Raw genomic sequence first — 24,074 nt, 5'->3', positions numbered from 1 at the left:
CCCGGGTAGGCCACAGGGGGACGGGGGGTGGGCCTGTGGCCTCCAGGGGGGCCAGGCGGACCCTTGCAGTATCAGGAAGACTAGCTAGTGAAACGAGCAGGTGCACTGGGATTTTCTCAGGCTAATGCTAAACGCTTCCCAAATGTGCTAAAAACCCAACAAAATCTTAAAAAGGAATCAAGTTTCAAAAAAACCAAACCCAACAAAAAAAAAAAACAAAAAACAACAAACCCTTAAAATTTTCCACGGCCTGTCCCTCCCCCAGAACTCTTGATATTATCCAGTATGAGAAACAAACCCTTGAGGCAGGCTTTTTTAAATCATTTTTTTCCTGTGCCATTTCGGCAGATATTTCTGCAAGCAAAAAAGAAAAAGAATAATTAAAAAAAAAGGTCACGTTACATATTTGTAACAATAAAAATGCAGTACAAAAATGTAAAGTTATCTTTTTGGCATATTATCTGTACTGGCAAGAAACAAAAACCAGAATACTTATTTGCTTTTTTTTTCTTTAAAAACAAAATCAAAAATTGACAAAAAAGAAAACCCCCAAAATAATCTCTTTAAAAAATAAAACCCAACTTGCCAAAGATATCCACTATTATGGTTTATGCTTAATCTTGCACAAAAACTCCATGAGAAAAATACACCGATAGCAAAATAAGTAAAAAGGACCTGCAAAATGTAAGGAGTTTTACAGTCATAATTTTTTAAATACTTCGGAACGCATATACAGAAGCATCAGCATGAAAATACTTCAATATTTTACTAGAAACGCTAACTTCATACAGTTTCTTTATTTAAATATCTGCAATTCTCAACTCTAATACTTGTTTCGAAGGCTCTGTGAGTGTCCGTGATGCCATTCTGGTCAAAACGGCCCCATCTCCAGGTTACCTGAATCAACAGGGCCAACTTTGTTCCTCTGATAAGAATCCATTTGAGTCCTAAAGTAGTTCAGTTTCTGGTTATCTCACCGATTTCCCTCCCACACGTCGCTTTCAGCCCAACTACTTCTCTACTAGCTCACTAACTCTTTGCATTGAAAATTTTCCCCTTAAAGCAGAACTGGAAACCCATCTGCTCCCCACAAAAGGATCTCCCGCTTCCTATCGGCCAGACTTTTCCTCTTCATCCTCAGTCATAAATACATTAAGGCCAACATAACAAAAACAAATAAAAAAAAAATCTCATAAGCACTGAAGGTCTCGGCAAATACAAAACCGCAGCACAACCCGCTCCGTGGGAACCTGCTGCCACAGTGACCTACGAACGGGACTGATTGGTTTGCAAGTTTCTACGCGTATCAAAACTGAGATTGGTCCTTCTCTCCTTTGTTTCCGTTTAATCTCTCCTCTACGCATGTGTACGAAGTTCTTTTTCCCCCCTTCCTGCGCTCCCTGGCAGGCGGCTCTGTCAGTTGTTACCCTGTGACTGCTGCAAGGCTTTGTGCATGGCAGCCGAGGCAGGGGAGGGTTTGATCCAGGGGACAGTTAGCAGGGAGGAGGTGGTGGTCGTCGTCATGGTAACCTGAATCATCTGCTCGTTTTGTATCAGTCTAATGAGGGTTTTGAGACGTTCCAGTGATGACTGAGTCCCTTTCTGCTGGGCCAACAGGCTGGTTTTTAGCTCTAAGCATTTCTGTCAAACAAAGAGAAGGGGAGAGAGAAGGGAAGACTGAGAACACATTCAAATTGGTGTCAAACATCTCTCCAAACATCCTTTTGTGTCTTGAGCGCACGTCCCACTCAAATGAAGTATATTCTCCTTTGGGGATAGCAAAACCACAGCTTAACAAATGGAGTAATCACCAGTGCTCCATACGCTGCAGCACATATCTGAGGTAACAATATTCATCCCAGTCTAAATCCATTCGGAGGATGTTTCCAACCTCATCTTGTAGACAGCTTGGCAGAAAAGCCTTCTGCACTCCAAAGAGATTACTGGCACGGGATTGTAATAGCTGTGTTACTGCAAAGTACCGAGGGCACCAATGAGGTCTCTAAAACTTACCAAAAGGCAATGATAAACGCTTGAGGAATAAACCTCACTATGATGCATTTTGTACATACCACACCTTTTAGGAAGTTGGTACTGTGAAGATAAGTTGATCTCTCTAAATATGATGTCAACATCTTTCTGGCAGAAAACCTGATTTAAGACACTACTGTTATACCACTGCAGTGAGAAGTTTATTTCGTATGGGGAGGCCAAACTGCACCCCACAATCACTTGAAACATTTCATACAAACCTACATGAAAATGAGCATGAGAACAGGAGTCAAACAAAGGCATCCTTAATCTCCTTTTTCTCCAAGAAGAGATAAGGAAGAATCCCTAATGCTCCTTTCCCTCACCAACCATGTAGTGCTGCAGCTCACATCCCATTCGTTACACTATCAACTGGCCTGAGAGGGACTATGTGACAGACCAAAACCCTGAGCCTGTCTGCTAGATGGAAGGCAACAGCCTGTCTAATATCGGAGACCTCCTGTTTTCTTTCTCCCAGTGGGCTCCGGGGTCTGGCAAAACTGGTTACGTGTCTGCAGACTGCCCCTCTTTGACCATGGTCTAGACTGTCTGGGGTTGTGGGGATGCTCCAGTCCTGGGGAAGTGGGAAATGTCAAGTTGTTTGAAAAGCAACTGTGTGGAGCTGTTCAGAGGTTGGTTCAGACAGAAGAAATCTCAGGTGGAGGATAAATCATCTTCTGCTTTTACCAAATAATAGTATTCCACCTGTGGTGTGTATGAGAGTGTTCTCCTTAATGTACATCTCTGTTAAGGCAAATGTCAGAAATGAAATTGCACTGTGCCAGAACACCTTTAATTGCTTTTCTTCTTTCAAGTGGATACCTCTCCACTAAATATAATCATTGGCTGATATTACCATTTAAATACGACAGTGCTGCCCACTGAAAGAACCTGATTCTGTTTAGGTAGAAATTTCACTGATTTTGACAGCCCTGACATACAACTGATAGCTGACCGCAATCCCCAAATGCTTTTCTTTTTCTGAACACCTCATCCCACTGCACTCTCCGACCTACTAAAGATACTCCATACCCCAGAGTCACTTCTTCATACATACGTGTGTTTCCATTAGTGCTGATGGTGGCTATACGCACTCACAGGGTATATTCCCCACTGTGAGGTGTTTTAGTAAGTTATTGCTTTTCGTTCCACTGTATTTTAGATCTGATAAATATTTTAACATTCATCCTCTGGATAACTGAAGTGGTAAAACAAGTGACCAGTTACTCCTGCAGCTGCCATTTTGTTTTTTCCAGGGTAAGGAAGTTTCAAATATTTATTGAGACTGCCATGCAAGCTAACAGCCACCCCTTAAGAGTGGACCTGAGGTGAGGTAGCCCCAAGGAAGCTCCTTCAGCCAGGGAGGACAGGAATTATGGCTTTGAACTCATCCCATTCATTACTGCCAAGGACTGGTCCTCATAATATGGTGTGTGTGGGTGATATCTCCAGCCAACATTTACGTTTGAACCGAGTTCACAGAGAAAAAGTTGTGAACCCATTTCCAGTCATGGAGAGGTGGTTACAATGCTCAGCCCCTGGGACAAATAAAGATGGTTATTTCTACCTGATCTCAAGAGTTTTGAGCTACTGGACAGGCAGCCACTACTGGAGGACACACTTGTGAGTAAACTTTTCACCTGAAGAATGGAAGTGCCTTAAAGTCACTGGGTAGATCACAGCGGTGTATGGCACTACATGGCTATTTGGGGTTTTGTGTGTGTGCAACAGGAATTCAGGCATCTTCTCCTCCTCAGCCTCCCCAGGCAGCTTGCTTTTGTGCATAAAGGAAATGCATGTGTTTTTCCCCAGACAGAAACACATTCACATGTGAACATCTGTAGCTTGGGAGCATAAATCATTTTCTAGCCACAAAATATCAGTTTTTCAGGCATAAATTCTTTATAAACATCTCTGCAGGAGACTCCATGTCCCCAGTCAGGTGTCCTACCTTCACTGCATTGTTGAGAACTCGATCTTTTTCTTCTAACTGTCTATGCTCATTCTTCAGCTCACTGCTTCTCTTTAATAACTTTCGCTTCTCTTCTTCTTTGACTGCGGAACAATAGGATTAAGGATCCAGAAGTTAAGGAAAGGACATAAGGCAAACTCATGCGCTTGACAACAGAAAGCAGAAGCATGGATTTTGAATGGTGAGTTTCAGCCTTTTGTCAGCTGGTACAGTCAAATAAATCTGGAGTTTCTACATGCATGCATGTCTCTAACATCAATGGCTAGCACACAGGACAACCCAAAAGATATAGAGCACCTTTGAGATGAATTAAAATTAATCCTTGGACCACATGTGGTCCTGGAGGTCTCCAAGAAAGAGGTGAATAGTATTTAAGAACAGGTCAGCCACCTGGAACGGCAACAGTTGGCGACCCTGGCTGAAAATCACATTCATAACAGTATCAGACCTCTGTAAAGATGCTTACAAATGTGATCTAATGCCCAAAACCACCCAGGGTAAGAGTGCAACAAGGAACTAAAAAAGAGTAACGGCATTGACGGCATTGATGACATCCAGTACCAATGACTGTGATACCAAATAATACCAAAACAATTAGGAGCTGATATTGCTGTAGTATTTGAGACACTAGTCTGGCATCGTGCTCCATACCAAGCTACATGGCTCTGCCTAGCCTGACTGCACCTCTCCGCCTCCCAGCCTGATATGAGTCTGCCTCAAAATCCCATTTGCAGCCCTGTTCTCAGGAAGATGCCACTTTGATGATCGCCTCCTCCACAGACTGAAGTTCCTGAGATATCAATCTCAGCTTCCTTAAAGAGAGCAGGTATCCAAGGAGTAGACTGAGGGTAAGGGGACAGAAAGTGACCTGCTGTTCCTAGTCACAGCCCCTCACGGCCCTTTGCTTAATAATGACATCATACCTGGTAGCATTACAACGCTAATATTAATGCTATGAAGGACTCAAATGGCATTGCCTGTCACAAGCAGGGAATCCCTTGTCAATAACTGTGTTAATCCCTACCTGTTTTATGGGTAACATAGGAGTGAACAATAGCCAGAGTTCCAGTCCATGGCACATTGTCATCTTTCTTTAACACCTACAAGCCCAGGAAACAACAAAAAGTTAGGACTCCAGAAAGAAATACATTAATGTTTTTCTTCCTCCAGCTCTGCAGGACCAGACTGAGGGTCCTTGTCTCAGAATTCGCAAGCTGAAAAGTAATGAGAGAATAATTTGAGTAGCAGTCTCCATTGGGGCTTACTCCTTTGCACATCACTATTTCTTGTTGCCATGGCCAGAAGACATTCTTCAGCTCCTGACAAGCAGATCTCCACACTGTCAGCAGCATTGTCTGCTGAGCATGGGAGAGGTTGTTGGTCCATACAAAAACTTGACGGTGCAGATCTAATCCTGGGCTGCTCTGCTCTCTGCAACTGTGTGCTAGAATTTCCCCTGACATTTTCATGGGAACTTAACAGTGATCTCAAAGCTAAACACAAAGAACTCTAAGGCACAAAATCTAAGCCTCCACTCTACAATTTAGTGGCACTGTACTGTTTTAGTAATTGTTTTCCTGTTCATGCAATCAGCATTATTCACAACAACTAGACAAATTAGCAATTCTGACACGGCTATGATCAACAGTTGTATGTAATAAAGATGATTTAAAGAAAAGGAAGCATTCTTCTTACAGCTTTCAGATCCACTGGTGAACAGTGTCTTCTTCTGACACTGTCTCACTCATCTATAAGATTTACATTACTTGTCTGGCAACCCTACACGCTGTAAAGGTGGGAAATAAAGGAAACGAGGAGGCATTTTAAAAGGACAAATCTCAGCAGATGCGATCACAGGGAAGCCATGGCACTTAGTGCATGATCTAACTCCAGTACGACAAAAATACCAGAAACAAATGCCACAAACTGTATTAAAAGCCTCTCAGTATTACTTTAGCTAATGTGGTCCCCTAAGCTATGACCATAGGTTACTAAGGTATGGCTTTAGTGGTACACATATTTGAGGTTTCTCCCATTTTCTTTTCTATGCTCCATGTAGCTTACCTTCTGTTGGCACTTTGGACAGACCCAAACCCCCTTGGGGGCAGTTTTGAGAGGTGGGTCCAAACAGTTGAGGTGATATGCTCTGGGACACGTGCCACAGGGCTGCAGGTTAATGCCACGCTTGCAAGCGGTGCAGTGCTCATCGTGGTGGATCTCACTCTGCAAGAGAAGAAGGATGGCTTGGGTAAAGTCAAGCCGTTTAGAACCTCTCTATACAGCATTCAAAGCCTCTATTGCAGCAGACAGGCTCATTCCAACAAAAAATCTAATTGTCAAAAAGGACCCGGGCCGCTGTGGAAGAAGACAGAGATGATGGTGTATGATAGCAATAAACACAAACAAACGAACAAAAGACCCCGAAGCAAGTTCCATGAATTGAAACAGATAGAAGAATAAAAACCAACTAATCAAACACAGGAGGGAGCCGACTAATATAGCCAACTGGTGCCATAGGAATTATTTCACTTGTTTTTGATAATGTGTCACTCCAACACATGTATCCCCATGCACAGCTCTATTCTGAAGCATGGGTCGAAGTCAGTATGTGGATCACTTGTCCTTCAAGTTCAAAGCAGAAGGAAGTAAGCAATAAAAAGTTTCTGGGGAAAAAGCTTTTGCTATGTACCCTCTTCTGTGACCTCCTCTAGAGGGCTCCTCTGTCCCTATGTTCTCCCTGGCACTACTTGTTCTCTGTTCTGACTTCCTCTGACAACCCTTCTCCAACAAGACTGATTAGTACTTTGTCTGAAGCAATATATAAAATGAACTAAGACTCATCAACAAACTTACAATGGCATGTAGTAAATTGCTATGCTAATCCGGTGGCAACATTAATTACTCTTTGTATAATTAAGTGCATTTTAATAAAGGAGATATGGATTTTGAAACTTTCATGGCTTGTGAATCATCATAAAAAAACTTAAATTTTCCTGCTGCTTTTCCAGGAAGGAGAATAATAATTTTGAATCTTTTTTAATTCCTGAAGTATTTTTCACTTTTAGAGATATTAATTATACTGTTTCATTATTGTTTTAATCAGGTTTTTATCTTGAATTCTAACTCAGTCCTGTCAAAAAATCGCTCTCCAAAATATTGCTCTTTAGAAAATACCTGCTAAAAAAGTCTTAATTTTAACCTCAATGTAAAGAGATTTAATTTCTACAAACTAGAATGGCTACTTATTTTTCTTAAAATTTTCATTAAAACCACTAATCTGGACTATCAATTTCTCAATCAGTGGATTCTGCAAAGGGATTAAACTCAGGCCTTTTAGGTGAAAGCCCGAGAGTTCATCTCTTTGAAATTCTGACTTAGAGGCTCGAAGATTTAGTTAAGTGGGAAAAGTTTCACACAAGCAGTATGAAAAGTAAAGAGAATAATGCAATTTTGCACCTTGATACAGACTATGATAACCAGAAGCAAACACTGAATTACAGAGTGATGAGAAAGACACTGGTAATACATGAATTTTGCCACACATACCTTCCAGAATGGATCCTCATTTGCTAGCATATGAAAGAAGGGCAGAGAACAGATTAGTGGGAAATACATTGCTGCAGTGAATGCAAGTTCTAAGCTATGGGAGTAATTTTAGTCAAGCCGTGACACACAAGATCAGGACATTGCCAAAATTAATGTGGGCAGGAAAGAATGCAACAGCAAGCAGTGGAATTAGCATTTGAGATTTAAAAATTTACATTGCGGGAATCCAGTGTCAAAAGGTCTGATGGTAGAGTGTCATAGTATGAGAAGCACAGACTTATTTCAAATTTTCAAAAATTTTCATGCAGACCTCCTCTCTGCATGCCACTAGTCCAAAAGTCTTTCTTAAGGACTTCAGCCTGCTGGGTGATGAACAATCTGGCCCTGAACCAGCAAGGCACTTAAGCAGATGCTTAACTTGTAGCATGAAAGTGGTGCCACTGACTTATCATTAAGCACATGTTTAAATGATCAGCTGATTCATGGCCAAAATGGTCAGCTACTTGCAGAAGTGAGCTTTATGCTATCATCAACTCCCTATGATCAAACTGTTCCCCCCAAAATGCCAAGATTTTCTGACCTTTTGATGAACCGAGTCTGTAGTGATTGCATTCACAGCCTGATAAGAACAAGAACCATCAGAGTTCACTGGAAAGCAGTCCAAGCCTTTCATAAAGTGTTTGTGAAATTCATCACACTTTGGTCCAAAAATAAAAAGCCAGAAAATTTTAACAGGTTTATGGAAACTGCACAGTGGGTTGTAAGTTTTGCCGCTGATTTGTGAGTGGCTATTGTGCACTGTTCCAGTGACAAAGAGCTGATGGAGAGGGCTTTCTTTGGATTGAAGTGGAGACAACCAAACTGATGTTTCTGTCCTTTTGCCCTTCTTCAGCTCTCTCTCTGATCACTATGGGAATAGACTTGCCCTAGTGTGATACCTTATACACAGACCAACCTGGGAGTTGCTTCCTGCTGTTACGGATTTGTTTTATACACTGACGTGTGTGTACATGTGAAGGTGCAGACACATTCAGACCTCACACAGACATAAAAAGAGGAACATAAGAAGGAAGGAACAGCTTCACCTAAGTTAGACCAAAGGCTTTAAATCCTGGGCTCTTTTGCTAACAGCATCTAGCACTGCCACTCATGCACAGGGCAAGCACAGGGGAAATTATTCTACTCCAGAAGTATCGTTCCAGATGGTAGCAGTTTATGGGTGTCCCTAACTTGGAGTTTGCCTCTTCATTTCTATATTTAACAGCCTTAGAAAAATGTGTTTTTTTCTACTAATTTGTCTGCTTTTCCCATAAACTGTAGCATCCTTCGGCAATGAGTTCTGTAAATTATCACAGACTTATAAAATCTGTAGATGTCACTTCATATACACAAATACACACACAGAGATCCACCGCAATATGACATCATGATTACTCTGGGGATATAAATGATATTCAGATAAACAGAGGCTTGATAATTGAAGAGTCTTTTCCACAAATGATACATGTCAGGGGATGTGACCTCATTTCAGGTAAAACATTTTCAGATAAATGAATCCTGATTAATTGACATTTTTCTCAAAATTTACAAGAATTGTTCTCTTCTGCATTTCTGGAAATGACAGTTGTTTCCTGTACTTTGTAGGTTGGGGTTTTTTTTAAGTTTGTTTATTTCTCTTTTCAGTTCACTTTTACTACTAAGTTTTAAACATTTTAAAATACGTCCACTTCCACCTTCTAGTTGCTGAAAAATTAAGCTGAGAACAATTTTTTTTAAAGGTATGTTTTATAAGAGAAGGGACAGTCAGCCCTGCAGTGTAGGGGGACAACTACATCACTGCAGTGCCAAACTCTCTGGGATGGCACCTGCCTTCAGTTCAGCATCCAGCACAATGGTGACTGGTGCACATAGCTAATAAACCCCTTCAGAGGGAGGGAGTTCTGCTATAAAGAAGTTCGGCTTAAAAATATGAGAATATGCAGAATCCCAGAACAGATTCTGGATGCCGGTAAAACCAAAAACACAGGACTTGAAGAGAAATTAACAATTAAGGAGAGAGAGTGCGGATTTCCAAGTGACTCCGAGATAGTTGCATCACTGGAGCTCTGTCACTTGCCTACTTCCTTGCAAATAAAATAGGAAACATGCAGCAGAAAGGTCAGAGATATCAAACCCTAACTTAAATGCAATCCCCTGAGAGGCTAACAGCACAGCTTGCTAACATTGCCATTCTCTCCTGGTTTTTTCCATGTGTGTATACAGGAAAAACAAGTGCTATGACAAGACAAATTATAAATTATAATTTTAATTTTGAGGATAAAACTAAGCCAGGAATAATGCTCTTTCCACTGGGGCTCACATGAACACAGGCTCCTGCTAAGAGGCATGTCATCATCGCTGTTTACCGTGTAATAACCTCTCTTGCCCTCTGAGATCCTATGCATTAGGGGCATATGGTAAGTAGGCCAATTGTCTGCATGTAGCACATGTCATTTTGAAGATATAGCGAAGTGCTGCTGCGTTGCAGTTGGTGATCCTGTGGTGCAGGATTTCAAGACAGGGTCAGAAAAGTGAATCTCAAGCACTAAACATGACACTTGACAGGGATATCAAGCAAACACTGAAAAAGTGCCCAAACTCCATGTCTTAACTGAAATTACCCCAGTAAATGCTCCTAATACTGAAATAATATTTGGCTTAGAAAAAGGCCTGTCTTCCCTTACATCTAATGCACTACGGTAGAGCCTAAGTTATAAAGCCAACACAAGGGCAAGCACATAATCATATTTCTTTCACACCTTTCTCTCTTCTTCTGAAATGCAACTCAAACTTCTCGCTTTCTCTCTTAAAATCCTACATGGGGCTTGTCTGAAGAATTAAACTGTACTCAGTGGTATTCTTGTTTCATCTCCCACCTCTGAACTCTTTGCCTTCTCTGGATGTTGCACGTTTTTCCTGGAATGAGCTTCTTCACACAAACTAATCAGCCAAAATGGCTCCTCTGAGTTGTTCATTCTCAAGGCTTTTACCATGGAATTTTCAGCATCTGAAGTTCTTATAAATACAAGATTAGAAAGCATCTTCAAGGCTATCAAATAGAGATTTATGGCTCCAGTCTTGGAGTCATAAAAATTGTGTGTTTTTTCAGTCATTGTTCTTAAAGCAAAAGGAATGGTAAATTTCTAGCCCTGAAGATGGACAGCAGTTTCTTAAAGCTGATGAAAAGAGGCAAATGAAAAGCCCACAATAGTAATTACTTTTTAAATCCCAATTTTTCAATGTATATTTTTAAGCACTTGGGGTTGGCAACACTGCCTTTTTCAATCAGTCCTCTCACTGCATGGTGCTTACAATACTAGAGATCAGATTTTCCACTGATTGCAGGGACTTTGGATCAATTTCTGCACAGTTTTGACCTCTAGCCTTATCCGTTGACTGTTTTTACATGAAAACCATCTATTTTCACTGCACATTAAAAAGTGCAGGGACCTTACACAAAGTGATGCCCTATGGTACCCCAGCAGCTATTCGTATGAAATCCGACTAATAAATATTTAACATATCATTAGCGTAGTAGTATATTCATTTTAAAATATGCTTACCTCTTGTAGAAAGGAACAAGGGGTTATTCAAATAATTCGATGCAAGGCGTTTCCGCTACAGGGGAAAAGAAACCAACCACAGTGTCATTGAAAAGTGCTCTGGTTATCTCTTACCATTTCATATTAACAATCTCCATGAACTTCCCTCATACACTAGAAGCTATCCACAAGCCAGTCTGTGACTTAGAATAATCATTGCAGTCCCCTGAGACAGTCATACAAACAGTTGTATTATTTGCCTTTCTAAGAATTCTTCATTAGAGCAGTTTGGCATGCATTAGATTTTATTAACAAAATTTTATTAATAAATTGCAAATTTTATTGATTGAGTTGCAGGATATGTTACAGAGCTTGATAAGAGCAAGTCAACAGCAACAGTAACTCCAAATCTAGCAGATAAACAACATCCATCAAGGAAAAACTGCATAATTAATTGTTGCTGTGAGATAACATCTTTATTTGTGTATATAGAAATGGTGCTGGACTTCCCACCTGCAGAAAAGCCTCACGACCTTCTGTGACACTTGCCTACAGTTCGTAGGAACATATTTCATTTGCAAGCTGTGCGTTAGGGCCTAAGCAAAATATTCCTCTTTCAGAAGTTAATGTGTACAACCTCTAGGAGCTGGCAGGGGTTTCAATCTGCTGAGGTCACCAAAGACTTTAAAACTTAGGAACACGGATCACTAGAAACCCAACTGAGATGCTGAACTAATTTAATGCAGCCCATTGCCAGCTTGTCAGATGCTAAAGGCTGTTGGTCAATAGCAAGCTGGGCTTCATTAACAGTCTATATAACCCCTAATTGTTTCTCTGAGCTATCCAATACTTGTACAGCAGGTCTGGAAACAGAACCATTTTCCTCCATTAGATGTTGTTAGACTCTGCTTGGAGGAAAATCAGAGGGCTTTTGCTAATAAATGATTTATTCTGTGGTGAGTAAACTGTTCTCTTATATACAGGTGCCTGACAGTCTGTTAATGAACTTTGAATTGATGTTTCTTCCTTCAAAAAACACCCAGCCTGAAACTTAACACTTCCCTATGAGAAAAAAAAAAACAAACTATGGAGAGTGGGAAAATAGAATGGTATATATATATATATATATATATATACATATATATATATATATATATATACACATATCTTTTTTTTTAAGAAAAAAGCTTTGGAAAAAGAAAGCACAACATTCAAGTGAAGCCATAAGACCACGATCACATTTCTGTAGCATCACCACTACAGATGCTGAGCTCCTGCCGTTTTGAGGGGCGTTGGCAAATAAAAAGTCTAATTTATATGCAATTTCAATTTAAACAATCATGAATTAAAGATCATTCAGTAGACTAACCGTAAATTAAACTGCACCAAAATGCCTGAAATGCCACAAAATACCTCAACTCACTGATTAGCAAATCAATCTGAGCAGCTAATTGATCAGAGGAAAACCATCTGCCTCCATTTCACTTGAACGGCATTCCCCATGGTCAGTACTTAATGACAACTCCTAATGAGGACACAGTTGATCAGCCACAGGATTCTTCCACAGACACTTCTTTCTCCATGCCATCTTTCACTTCAGGATGTGCTTTTGATTATAGATATAATGACAAGTATGAACTAGGGGTGCAGCAGACTTCCTCCATCACCTCCTCTATCCCCACTCCAAGACAACTGAGTTTCTCACAACTACTGATCAGACTACAGCCATGAAACTCTGCTGCAAATATTTTAATAAACTCATCAGGACAAAAAAGTCTAAGCAAAGACACTACAGATTTAATCCTAGCAAGGCTAAGGTTTCTACTGTGTTAAATATTGTGTGTATGAACATCAGTACTTGCTCAGAAGAGGTTGCTAGAGAAAAGTTGAGTTCTGAAGAATTCAAGTGCCCAGAGCTGCTCTGGAGTATAAAAATTTCCAATATTTTCAAAAAAAGAACAATCACGCCACTAAACAGCTTGACTACTGTGGTGAGTTTCTTCTTAGCCTCATCTGTCCGCCAGCAAATACAGAAATCTGAAAAGCTGGCATACCAGAAATTCTGCATTGCTTGTACCTAAATAAAGAAAAATCACTTTCTTTAGGCTTGAAGAACTCAGAATACAGTCTTGCTTACATGAAGAGCTGGCTGCAAGTAGTTTCACTGCTGTAGGAAGTTCAAATAGTAACCACAAACTGCGATAAAATTGTAAAGGTGGAATTTTAATATACTGAACAAATGCATATATGCCAATTCAGAAACAAAGAAAAAAACAATATCAGAAAAAAAATATTTATTTTCTGCTTTTACATCAAGTTTGCAATCCAATATTATGTAGGATCAAATTTTGTTACTACCATAAATGTAACAGCGTCAGCGTAAGAGACAACAGAGATTATCCACAGCATTTCATTTTTAATTATGCATTTTTATATTTATTATGCAGGCTTCCATACCCCCTGCAGAGCACACTGATTCTTAAACCAACACATCTCTTTTATGAATGTCACTAATAAAAAAAGCAAAGTTCTCCATTTATTATTTGGCACATAGGAAAAGAGAAATAGCATGCAAGTTTGAACATAATGCAGCACTTCTGTTCTACAGTTCTGACCTAAAGGGACCATCTGCGTGGGTGAAAGAGTAATTAGGTCCCACATTAATTTAGTGCTTTTGGCCTTTATTAAAACTAAGATGAATCCTAGTTTGAAGCAAGTGATGTTGTGGAGTGAAAACTTGTTGCTTAGCTACTGGGATGAGATATTTTCTTTCTTTTCCACATCAATATCCCTTTACACATAAATGTGTGGTTCTGCATCCATATATACTTTTGTAATAAGAAGCACTTAAACCTTTTACTGACATGAAATAGAACTGTGGTGAAAAAAGTGAATGATAAAGTACCTCTGTTTCCAAGAGTCCACTGTAGGCTGGATTTGCTGTGCTTCTTCTCTTTCTTTCCTGACGCTTGCTCTGGATTTCTGTAACCATGGAAAGAAACATGAATTGTGTGTTTCTCATACATCAGGGAAAAATGTAGATCTAACTTGTTAAGCAAGATGCTCTTACCCTCAACCCCTTGGGCTTTGTGTTCAGTTTCAGTTTCTAAAGTATAATTGGGTTGCATCAGCAATGATATTTGCTGCAGTTCAACGTTTGACATTAATAAGCTTTTCCTTGTGAGATTCAGAACACAGGCATTTTTTATATTTTCCCTCCTCCAAGGTGGACTTCTGCCACCCTACAAGATTTTTATTATGATCCCTTCAGACACATATTCAGCAAGCATCAACAGAGAGCTTTCAAAATACTATTAATGTCTGCTGTTAACAGAAATGAAGCTTTTAAAGCAGCTAAGCCTTGTAATTCATAACAGATGAAAGCATAGAGATACTTTTAAATTTAATTTACAGTAGCAGAGGTTAGAAAAAGCACGGTCAGAATGGCATGACTAGATTCAGTTCTAACTAGGGCGTGATGATTTATCCATCCAAAAATATACAGCTTCATGATCCTGAGTGTGGAGAATGTTGTTATGAGCCATACATGCGTTTGTGTCGCTGGAAACAGCAGCACAAGGACAGGCACATTGAATTGCAGTCCTATTTGGAAAAGGCTGAAATGCAAGAGAACTCCTTTCTGCTAAATGGTAACACCTATTCTAGATGGTACTTGCTAAGGACTGCATTTAGCAACAACTAGTCACATCCATACTTCTGTAAACACACAGAGAAAGAGTGAGCAGATTCCTGGCCCACTGAAATCTGCAGATTTAATGCTACTTTTCTCTGAGCTAGGATTTCATTTTCGTCATATGGAATTTCTTTTTCCAGCTCTTGACATAGTTCAGAATGGTGAGATTGTTATAACCATGTATTTCAGAGCATACTTTTTATTTTGATAATAAAGTAAGAGCAGACCTACTTCTTAGCAAGGAGAACCACCCAATATCCATTCCATGACATTAAAGTGTAGACAGCTGGGCTGATGCTCTATTCTAAAATGTTTCCTACATGAATATTGTAAGGCAAAGTTTAGACTGCACTGGGGTGCCTGAGGGATGTTGTTAGTCTAAGCACCTCCACTATGGTGATACCTCCATTCTGTCTTGCTCTACGTAAATCTCTCAGAACAAGAGGAACTGGCAGGAGCACTAGCCCTTCAGCCCAGAGGACCAGGAGCACACCAAACAGAAACTCAGGACACCATCTGGTTCTGCAGAAGGTCTGGCATCTTTCATCAGTGTCTGAGCTAAAGAGGTCTATCTCAGAACACCCTCAGTGCCAGAAAATGGCCTTCAGGATATTGAGCACCATCTCCCATTTGCAATCCAACAGTAAGATACAGTCCAGCTTTCAGGGTGTTTACAACAGGAATCCCAACACATAGTTCTGGTTTCCAAGCACCTTTTCCAAATGTTGATCACATGCCACTGTAAGTGTTGGTACAGTATATGGTATTAGTATTGTTGGTCATGTCTTGGACACAGTGTCCCTAAAAACAAGGCCAACACTGTATGGATTTTATACTGCCCTCAGTTCCAAGATATTGATTTGGAACTTTTCATTCATTAATGACTATTGGCTAAGCCACCACTCTTGGAGTGATAGATGTATCAGAGGGAACCTGGATAGATAAGAAAAACAGCAGAGCAACTATTTGCATATTCTGGCTGGGTTTTCCCCACTGGCACAGGAACATGTCACCTCTCACGCTCAGAAGGTGTCTGTCTTCTCCTGGGGCAATTCAAAGAGTACAGACACAGTCTGACACGAGCGAGACATATGAGCTGCCATGTGACTCGGGGAGCTATACAGGATCTCACTACTGAGGAAAGTGTGATCCGAGGCTGCACCAAGACGTGTGATGAACTCCATGTCTGCAACCACTGCCAGCATCTTGTTAACATCCTTGGTGATTCGCAGACTCCAAACCGGAGGATCTCATATGGGTAACAGTTTTGTCCCACTGTAAAAGCATTTCCTATGAAATGCTTGTCTTGCTATGCTGAAATCTCCATCCTGAAGCTTCCAAACCCTTTGGCATCTTCTGAAGGGAACTGAGCCTCAGAAGCTGGGGAAGTGCTAGACACAGCTCCAGAAGCCTGCCACTGAGCCACTAGAAGAGAGATGGTTGTTCTCAATGTCAGCATCAGTGTGTATAAGAGGCTCTCAAGGCCAAAAGGTGCCAGAGACACCACAAAAGAGGAATCATGTGCCCTGATGCTGGCAAAGACATAGAGAAATTAGACACCCGCTGACTTTTTACTCTGGAATCAACAGTGTGAGCTGGAGCTGTGGTTCTGGCAGCCAGGCTCAGTAAACCATGCTACGTGGTCAGAGGAACCCAGGGCTTGCAGCATCTCAGGACCCTCGTGGCAGTGTAAGGAAAAAGATGGAGTTATGGTAGCCCAGTCCTTTCCAGAGGTTGTCACAGGGACACAAGGTCGTGACTTTTCACTGGCCCAGAAAAAGAAATAAAGAATTTAACAAGGCAGAGCTTTCCATGTGCGAGGGTCCATAACAGGGCTGACTGTCTTCACAAGAGGACTGTGATGGATCCATACCTCTCTGCCCTTTAGGGTCTCAGGATTAAGAGACAATTTCTTTGGCACATGCTCTCACCAAGGCAACAGAAATATTTGATGGAGTCTGAATGACACATGTGGTAGCTACCCAGAACACAGCTGTGGGAGATGTATCGTTACAGTAGAGATAAAAGCTGGCTGGGGGAAAAGTAATAGCATTTGGAATAGATGGAAATAGTGAGAGGAATGAACTGAAATGGCTCTAGATGTATTCCACTCTATGCAGCCATCAGGGAGGGAGAGCACAATGTCAGCTCTCTAGTTATGGAAACAGTGAAGAATAAATATCTGTGCTTGTGATACAAGGAATATAGATATCTAAGACTGCACATGTAAATAATCACACCAAGGTAGAACAAAAGCATGTGTCATCCTTCGTTACTCATTACTTCTGCTAAAAAGTATTGTGTACATTTCAAAGCGGGGCTTAATAAGGAAAAAATAAATAATTTGTTTTAACTGATTAAAACATTCCAGTAACCTACATGGAAATATTTCAGGTGTTCTACTTTGTTAGGATAAAACAAGATGTACATTTTTAGAATCATCTGAATTAAAGAATTATTTTAAAGTTTTCCTTCTACTTTATTTTTATTCTTTTTTAAATAATAGTGATGCTGAAAGGTGTTCCAATAGCCTAGAGAAAAAGATTTCATATGTTACAACCATGCACTGCATCATAGAATTGGGCTATCTTATTCCTTAGTTTATTCATTTAAAAAATAGAACCCAAATAGAAAAACAAACAAACATTTACTGGTAAAGGCCTCAAAAGATGCCTCACACCTGGGCTCTGCAGAACAGAGCTCTCTTCCCTATAAGGGGGAAGATGTTCCTCTGGACATGAGGTGGAAAGGCTGCTAGGCTGATAAAGAAATCCATATAGAAGAGGATCATAGCCCTTCACCACAAAATTAATGAATAAAATGAAGAAAAGCAGTAACACTGTGAATTAATAATACTGAGTGAATAAGCTTTTAATGACCCAATCTTGATACAACTTAATTCCAAAAATGTGAAAGTGAGAAATATAAGTACTAAAATAAATTGAACTGTATAATGACCACTGCTTTCTGATAAATAGCAATTGCTGATAAACGTAAATATGACATAGCACTAAAATAATAACTTCTAGCATGTGAAAGCTATAAGGTATTTTTGACAGTTATAATCACCAATAGTCATGAAGAAATACCCATAGTAAATAGCTCTTGGTGGGAGCCATTTATTTATATCTAGTAGGAATATAAAAAGTGAATTTGACTGAAAGAATTGATTCTGTAGGATTAGTATTGTAGCAGTAAAGTTCAAAATGTGCATCTCTGCACTTCCTGTAGAACAAACAGAGCAGAGTGGCACTTGGTGTTTTGAACATAAGCATTAAATCCATACAAACAATTTATTAGTTCCAATAAAATCAAAGGGTAAAGAATTATTCAAAATTCAGTTCTCTCTGTTGTAAGCTTAATTTGCACTTCAGCATAATTTCAAATGTTGTCCTATTTTCCTTAGACAAAGAAAACAAAAACCAGTCATCATTTGCACTTTTTGGATTATAAATCTTCTCCCAAAATTGCTGTAGCTTTTTAATTTCCATTTCAATCCATTACCATTAGGGGATTAAAAAGGCTGATGGCTTAAAGTTTCTCTAAACTGCTTTCAAATTCTCAGTCACTGGGACATTAAATGATGTTCTAAAATGCATATTTAAAGAGGAAAGACTGAAAAAAGGCAACAAGACCCACAGATAACATGCTGCTTATATTAAGGAGACCTTACAGTGAATATGCTATTTTCTTTCTAATTCACGAACACTCTTTAAACCAAATAACAGAAGCACAGGGAATCTTACTTAAAAGAAATCAAGCTGTAAATTGGTAGATACCTCTTGAGTCAGCAAGGTATCTAAGCATGTGCTTAACTCTAAAGTACAGAAAACTTGAACTCAGTAAACTGGACATTGTCAAGTATTTTGCCGATGACAGTCCATGAGATGGGTGGTAAATGTCAACTATGATTAATGTTTTTAAGAATCATTAACAGCTGGCACAGATACCAGATTTGTTCTCCTTACACTAGTGGAACCACAACTTGTATTAGCTGACACACCAAGTTGCAGACTTTTTCTTAAAAACAGCTGTATCTTCTCTGTCCATGAAAACTAACCCATTCTGCCAAGAAATGCTCAAACTCACCTCACACCACTGGCAAAGTTGCCAAACAAGCTCTTTTCTTCCCCTCTTGTCCAATTTTTCAGAAAGACAAAGCTGATGCAAAGAAAGGTGTAATTCTGCTAACTCTTGCAAGGTATTTTTGAAAGGTTGGAAAAGTAAACTGGACCGTACATAATGCTGAATTTAGTTTATGTGCAATATTTGTTTGAACTTGTATTCAAAAGCTTGGGAAGGCACAGCAGCAGCTTCACACAAAAGCAGGATCAGACTGGAAGTTCATTTATTTTTTGGCTAAATGCGGAGACATGGGGAGGACGTCTTTGTGAGAGGTAGCTTTCTAATTTGTTTAAAATCTTATAAAACAAATGCCAGATTTTCACCATTATTTTACACACATGGAACTCTAGAGATGATGGATGACTAACTCCAGAAATGAAAGTCCATCTCACATGGGGAAGGAGGAGAGGGCACGATTGCTACAGAAGATCTGGGTAAACATCTTTGAACCTTGCTGACTCTTGAAGCAGATTGACACTGGCCAGAGCCGTTGCAGACTTTCTGCTTTGCTATCATCCTCCAGTCGTTAACCTGCTTTAAAGGACCACGATGACTGGGTGAGCCCAAATGCCACCTTATGCCAACCCTGCTGGTGCTGGCTATAGTGCCAGTTCTCATGCCTCTTGAGCTGTGCAATGGGGTGGGAGGTGAGGCTGAAAAGCATAATTCTGCATAGGTAACATTTCACCTGATTTTTAATTGCCTTTCTGAGGACAACCAAGAGAAAATATTTCACTCAAAAACTGAACTGTAAAATACCATATGCCATCTTACCTTCCAAATGTTCTGTTGTAACCAGTCCTAATGCTACCATGAAGGCAATTTTCTAAGGAGAAAATAAACAGGAGTTAGACTTTTTTCTGCTACAACAATTATGGTAGAAGTAAGTAAGTAAATAAATAAATCTAGCATTGACAGTACAAACCCAGTAAAGGTCTTTCAGAAATGTATCGTATTTGAATGCATAGTAATAGGAAGAACTTTAACTGAAGATTTGCTTCAGATATGCCTGGTCAGTCACGTCCTGCTTGTATGACTACATGAACTCTAGCAGTTCAGAGACTGTGAAGACAGTGCTGTATGACTACCGATTTTATGCAGTGCATGATCAGAATTCAGTCAGTTCATTCAATTCAATTTCATATTGCTAGCTGCTTTGTTACTACACTCTTTAGATAAGTAATTGTGTATTATTATTACTATCTGGACATGGCACTGCTTTTATTGGATATGAGCAAGCTGTATAAAGTAAAACAAGATATGATACAGTTTCACTGAATTTTACAACACTAAACAAGACATTTGAAACATTGAAAATGCCCTAACCCCCAAAAAGCTTTCAGAAACTTCTCTTCCCAAGTTACAAAAAGAATATCACATGCATGAATTATGAAGAGGAACACTGATCCAATATTTTCCCTCAATGGGGAGTGAACAAGCATCTCCCACCGACATTGATGAACTCACTTTGTGGTGAAGAACGTAACCTAAAACACTGCTAAGAATTATTTTATATTATACATGCACAAAACACAACTGCATACTAAGAAATGTTTCAATGCAGTGTATAGGGGAAGTACTAGAGCATACTCTAAATTTTCTGTCAGAGATTTTTCATTGGGAATTTTTTCATTACAGAAGAAGATTTTCCAGAGCTTTTACTCCATCTTTTTGATGGAAAACCGAAATTCTGCTGTGTTGTTCCAAACCCAAACTGAACAGAACTTTTTGGTTTGCAGTCACACCCATGGTACCATGGGGCCCCAGGGATCACTTCCTCAGTCCTGTGCTTAACAATCATGTTGGATTATGTTACCCAAGTGGCATTTTCACAAGGTACAGTTCCACAGGAGAGAGAATCTGACTATGGAATGGAGGCTATTAGGAAATCCAAGAAAGCAAAGCCCACAATCCAACTCTGATAAAGCATCCAAGGACCATAGGAAGATGCAATTATCATACTCACCCAAAATAAAATGCGTAGATTTGGGTCAAACTAGACCACAGTGTTCAAGCAGTAAAAGGTCAAAACATTCTGTTTCTATCAAAGAAGTGCCAGGAGAACACACATTTCAGCACTTCAAAGACAAAATTAGTTTGACCTTCTTGTTTTGTGAAAAGCTTGATGATTCAACTTTTCAGTTCAGGATAAAATCACAGAATCACAGAATCGACTGGGTTGGAAAAGACCTCAGAGATCATCGAGTCCAACCCTTGGTCCAACTCTAGTCCGTTTATTAGATCATGGCACTAAGTGCCATGTCCAATCTCAGTTTAAAAACCTCCAGGGACGGCGAGTCCACCACCTCCCTGGGCAGGCCATTCCAATGCCTGACCACTCTCTCTGTAAAGAATTTCTTTCTAATATCCAGCCTAAATTTCCCCTGGCAGAGTTTAAGCCCATGCCCCCTTGTCCTATTGCTAACTGCCTGGGAGAAGAGACCAATCCCCACCTGGCTATAACTTCCCTTCAGGTAGTTATAGAGAGTGATGAGGTCACCTCTAAGCCTCCTCTTCTCCAGACTAAACAACCCCAGCTCCCTCAGCCTCTCCCCATAGGTCTTATGCTCAAGTCCCTTCACCAGTCGTGTTGCTCTTCTCTGGACTCACTCCAGCACTTCAATGTCTTTCCTGAACTGAGGGGCCCAGAACTGAACACAATACTCCAGGTGTGGCCTCACCAGTGCAGAGTACAGGGGAAGGATCACTTCCCTTGTCCTGCTGACCACGCTATTTTTGATACAGGACAGGATACCATTGGCCTTCTTGGCCACCCGGGCACACTGATGGCTCATGTTGAGCTTCCTGTCAATTAGTACCCCCAGGTCCCTTTCTGTCTGACTGCTCTCCAGCCACTCTGCGCCCAGCCTGTAGCGCTGCAGGGGGTTGTTGTGACCAAAGTGCAGCACCCGGCACTTGGCCTTATTGAACTTCATCCCATTGGAATCAGCCCATTTTTCCAGTCTGTCCAGATCCCTCTGCAGAGCCCTCCTGCCTTCCAGCAGGTCGACACTCCCTCCCAACTTGGTGTCATCAGCAAACTTGCTGATGATGGTCTCAATCCCTTCATCCAAATCATCAATAAAGATGTTAAATAGGACTGGACCCAACACCGACCCCTGGGGAACACCACTAGTGACTGGCCGCCAGCTAGATGCAGCCCCATTCCCCAGCACTCTCTGGGCCCGGCCCTCCAGCCAGTTCTTAACCCAGCGTAGAGTACACTTGTCCAAGCCATGGGCTACCAGCTTTTGCAGGAGTATATGATGGGAGACAGTGTCAAAGGCCTTGCTGAAGTCCAGATAGACCACATCCACAGCTTTCCCCTCATCCACCAGGTGAGTTACCTGATCATAAAAGGAGATCAGGTTGGTCAGACAGGACCTGCCTCTCCTAAACCCATGCTGGCTGGGTCTGATCCCTTGTCCATCCTGAAGGTGCTATTAAGTCACCAGAACTACCATTTCCCTTGCAATTCTGACTTCCACACAGCAAAATTGTGAAAGCAAGCACATCCTCCTCTTGTAGATGAAAAGATCTAGCTATGGATTCTTCAAAATCTGAGGGTCAGTATTGGACATCGATAGCCTTCTTGTATCTGTGAAAATACCTTTGTCAAACAGGTGAACCAACAAACTCATAAGACAGGAATAGTTTCTCCCCATAATCTCTTAGTATGTAGCTCTCCCTGTAGACTAAAAAATGGTGATAGTAGAATCTCATCACTGGCCATTTAGATATATTCATGCTATATTTCTGCCTTCCATAACTGTGGTAATTACAAGCACACGTCTTCATTTGCATGTGAGCCTTGATTTCAATAATGTTCACTCCTTACATGTCTAAAACACCAGCTAGACACAGTGGGGGCTCCACACCTAAAGTGAAAAATGAATATTTGATCTGAGATCCACTGTGCAGATCTGAGAAGAAAATTAATCAATTGAGTGGAATTACAAGCTTCACCTCATCCCCACCAAAAGTAACTTTGTGGCAGGATACAACTGGGCACTCTGAGTGGAAGTAATAACAACATTTAGAGAATCAGAAAGTTAGAACAGTTAATATGTGATTGTATTTTCCCAACGAAGCACAGAATGCCTATAGTACCCAAAGATTAAACTGTAAGTGGGACATACATTTTCTGACATCCAAACTAAAATTATTTGAGTACTGGAATGCTTGCTAAAGAATTTCCTCTCTTCATACTACAATTACTTGACTACATACCTAATTAAATGTAATGACAGTATACTTGCTTAACATATGAAGAGTCTTCATACATGGACTCGATAATTACCTCACTATTAAACAAAGGAAGGATTAGCTTCTATAGATATTTGAAAGATGGTTCCTTTCAACAAAACCCCAGTAGAAGTGGTATTATTTTTAACAAGTATATTGTATTAACAGCATATTTTTTCAATGAGTTTTGCTATTTCACACTCATGTAGATCATCAGATTGAACTCAAAATACTACTTCTGCTTTTCTTTCAAATATCACAGAGTATATTGTTTCTCTTCTCTGCAGGAATCCACAAAACTGTGGCTTCAGTTTCTCCAGAGTTTCAGTCCAGGCCTAACACTAGCATTGAGTTCACAAGTGCAATGTCTCTCTCTTGTCCTTCTTTGATGGGATTAAAAACACTGTTAGCTAAATAACCAGCATGTATGGCAGTAATGTTTCTTTTAAATAATAAACTGCTAGGACACCCTGGAAAATGTTGTCAGAAATACGAAAATTTACTAATATAAAGTTTTTTTAAAAAAGTTTTGGGCAGAATTCTGTTTCTGTGCTGAAATCCAGTCCTTTTAAGGAAAAAACAAAAACCAAAACCAAACACACAAATACTACACAAAAAATCCCAAACCAACCAACCAACCAACCAAAAACCACACACACACCCCCTCCCCCCCCAAAAAACAAACAAACCAACCCAACCCAACCAAACAAAAATAACAACCCAACCCAAACAAAATCAAAACCAAACCCTCCAGACCCTCTTCAGCCCCAAGGGAACTGAAGCCTCATGGCTCAGGTCCCAGGAGAGAGCTCTGACCACTGGGTCTGGGACACCCTGAGTGGCCAAGATCCTCCATCCTGCTGCTGGGAAAAGTGCTTCA

The 24,074-nt window shown here is 40.3% G+C and overlaps 1 protein-coding gene across 4 annotated transcripts in view; it reads right to left on the bottom strand.

The window, feature by feature from the left end:
• Positions 1–1,416: 1,416 nt before the first annotated feature.
• The window catches only part of PHF21B (PHD finger protein 21B), a gene marked incomplete at both ends in the record, with an annotated part of 164,063 nt that continues 141,405 nt past the window's right edge, over positions 1,417–24,074 (bottom strand). For all 4 annotated transcript variants that reach the window (XM_082067045.1, XM_082067047.1, XM_082067046.1 and 1 more), the window contains 8 exons: positions 1,417–1,641; positions 3,983–4,086; positions 5,028–5,103; positions 6,068–6,226; positions 7,550–7,572; positions 11,152–11,206; positions 14,036–14,112; positions 19,724–19,775. In XM_082067045.1, the coding sequence (XP_081923171.1) occupies positions 1,417–1,641; positions 3,983–4,086; positions 5,028–5,103; positions 6,068–6,226; positions 7,550–7,572; positions 11,152–11,206; positions 14,036–14,112; positions 19,724–19,775 (771 nt within the window). The remainder of the gene's footprint in view (positions 1,642–3,982; positions 4,087–5,027; positions 5,104–6,067; positions 6,227–7,549; positions 7,573–11,151; positions 11,207–14,035; positions 14,113–19,723; positions 19,776–24,074) is intronic.

This window comes from Streptopelia decaocto, assembly GCF_964273445.1.
Source record: "Streptopelia decaocto genome assembly, chromosome: 1".
Taxonomy (NCBI): Eukaryota; Metazoa; Chordata; class Aves; order Columbiformes; family Columbidae; genus Streptopelia; species Streptopelia decaocto.
This window is presented reverse-complemented; position numbering and strand designations above follow the sequence as displayed.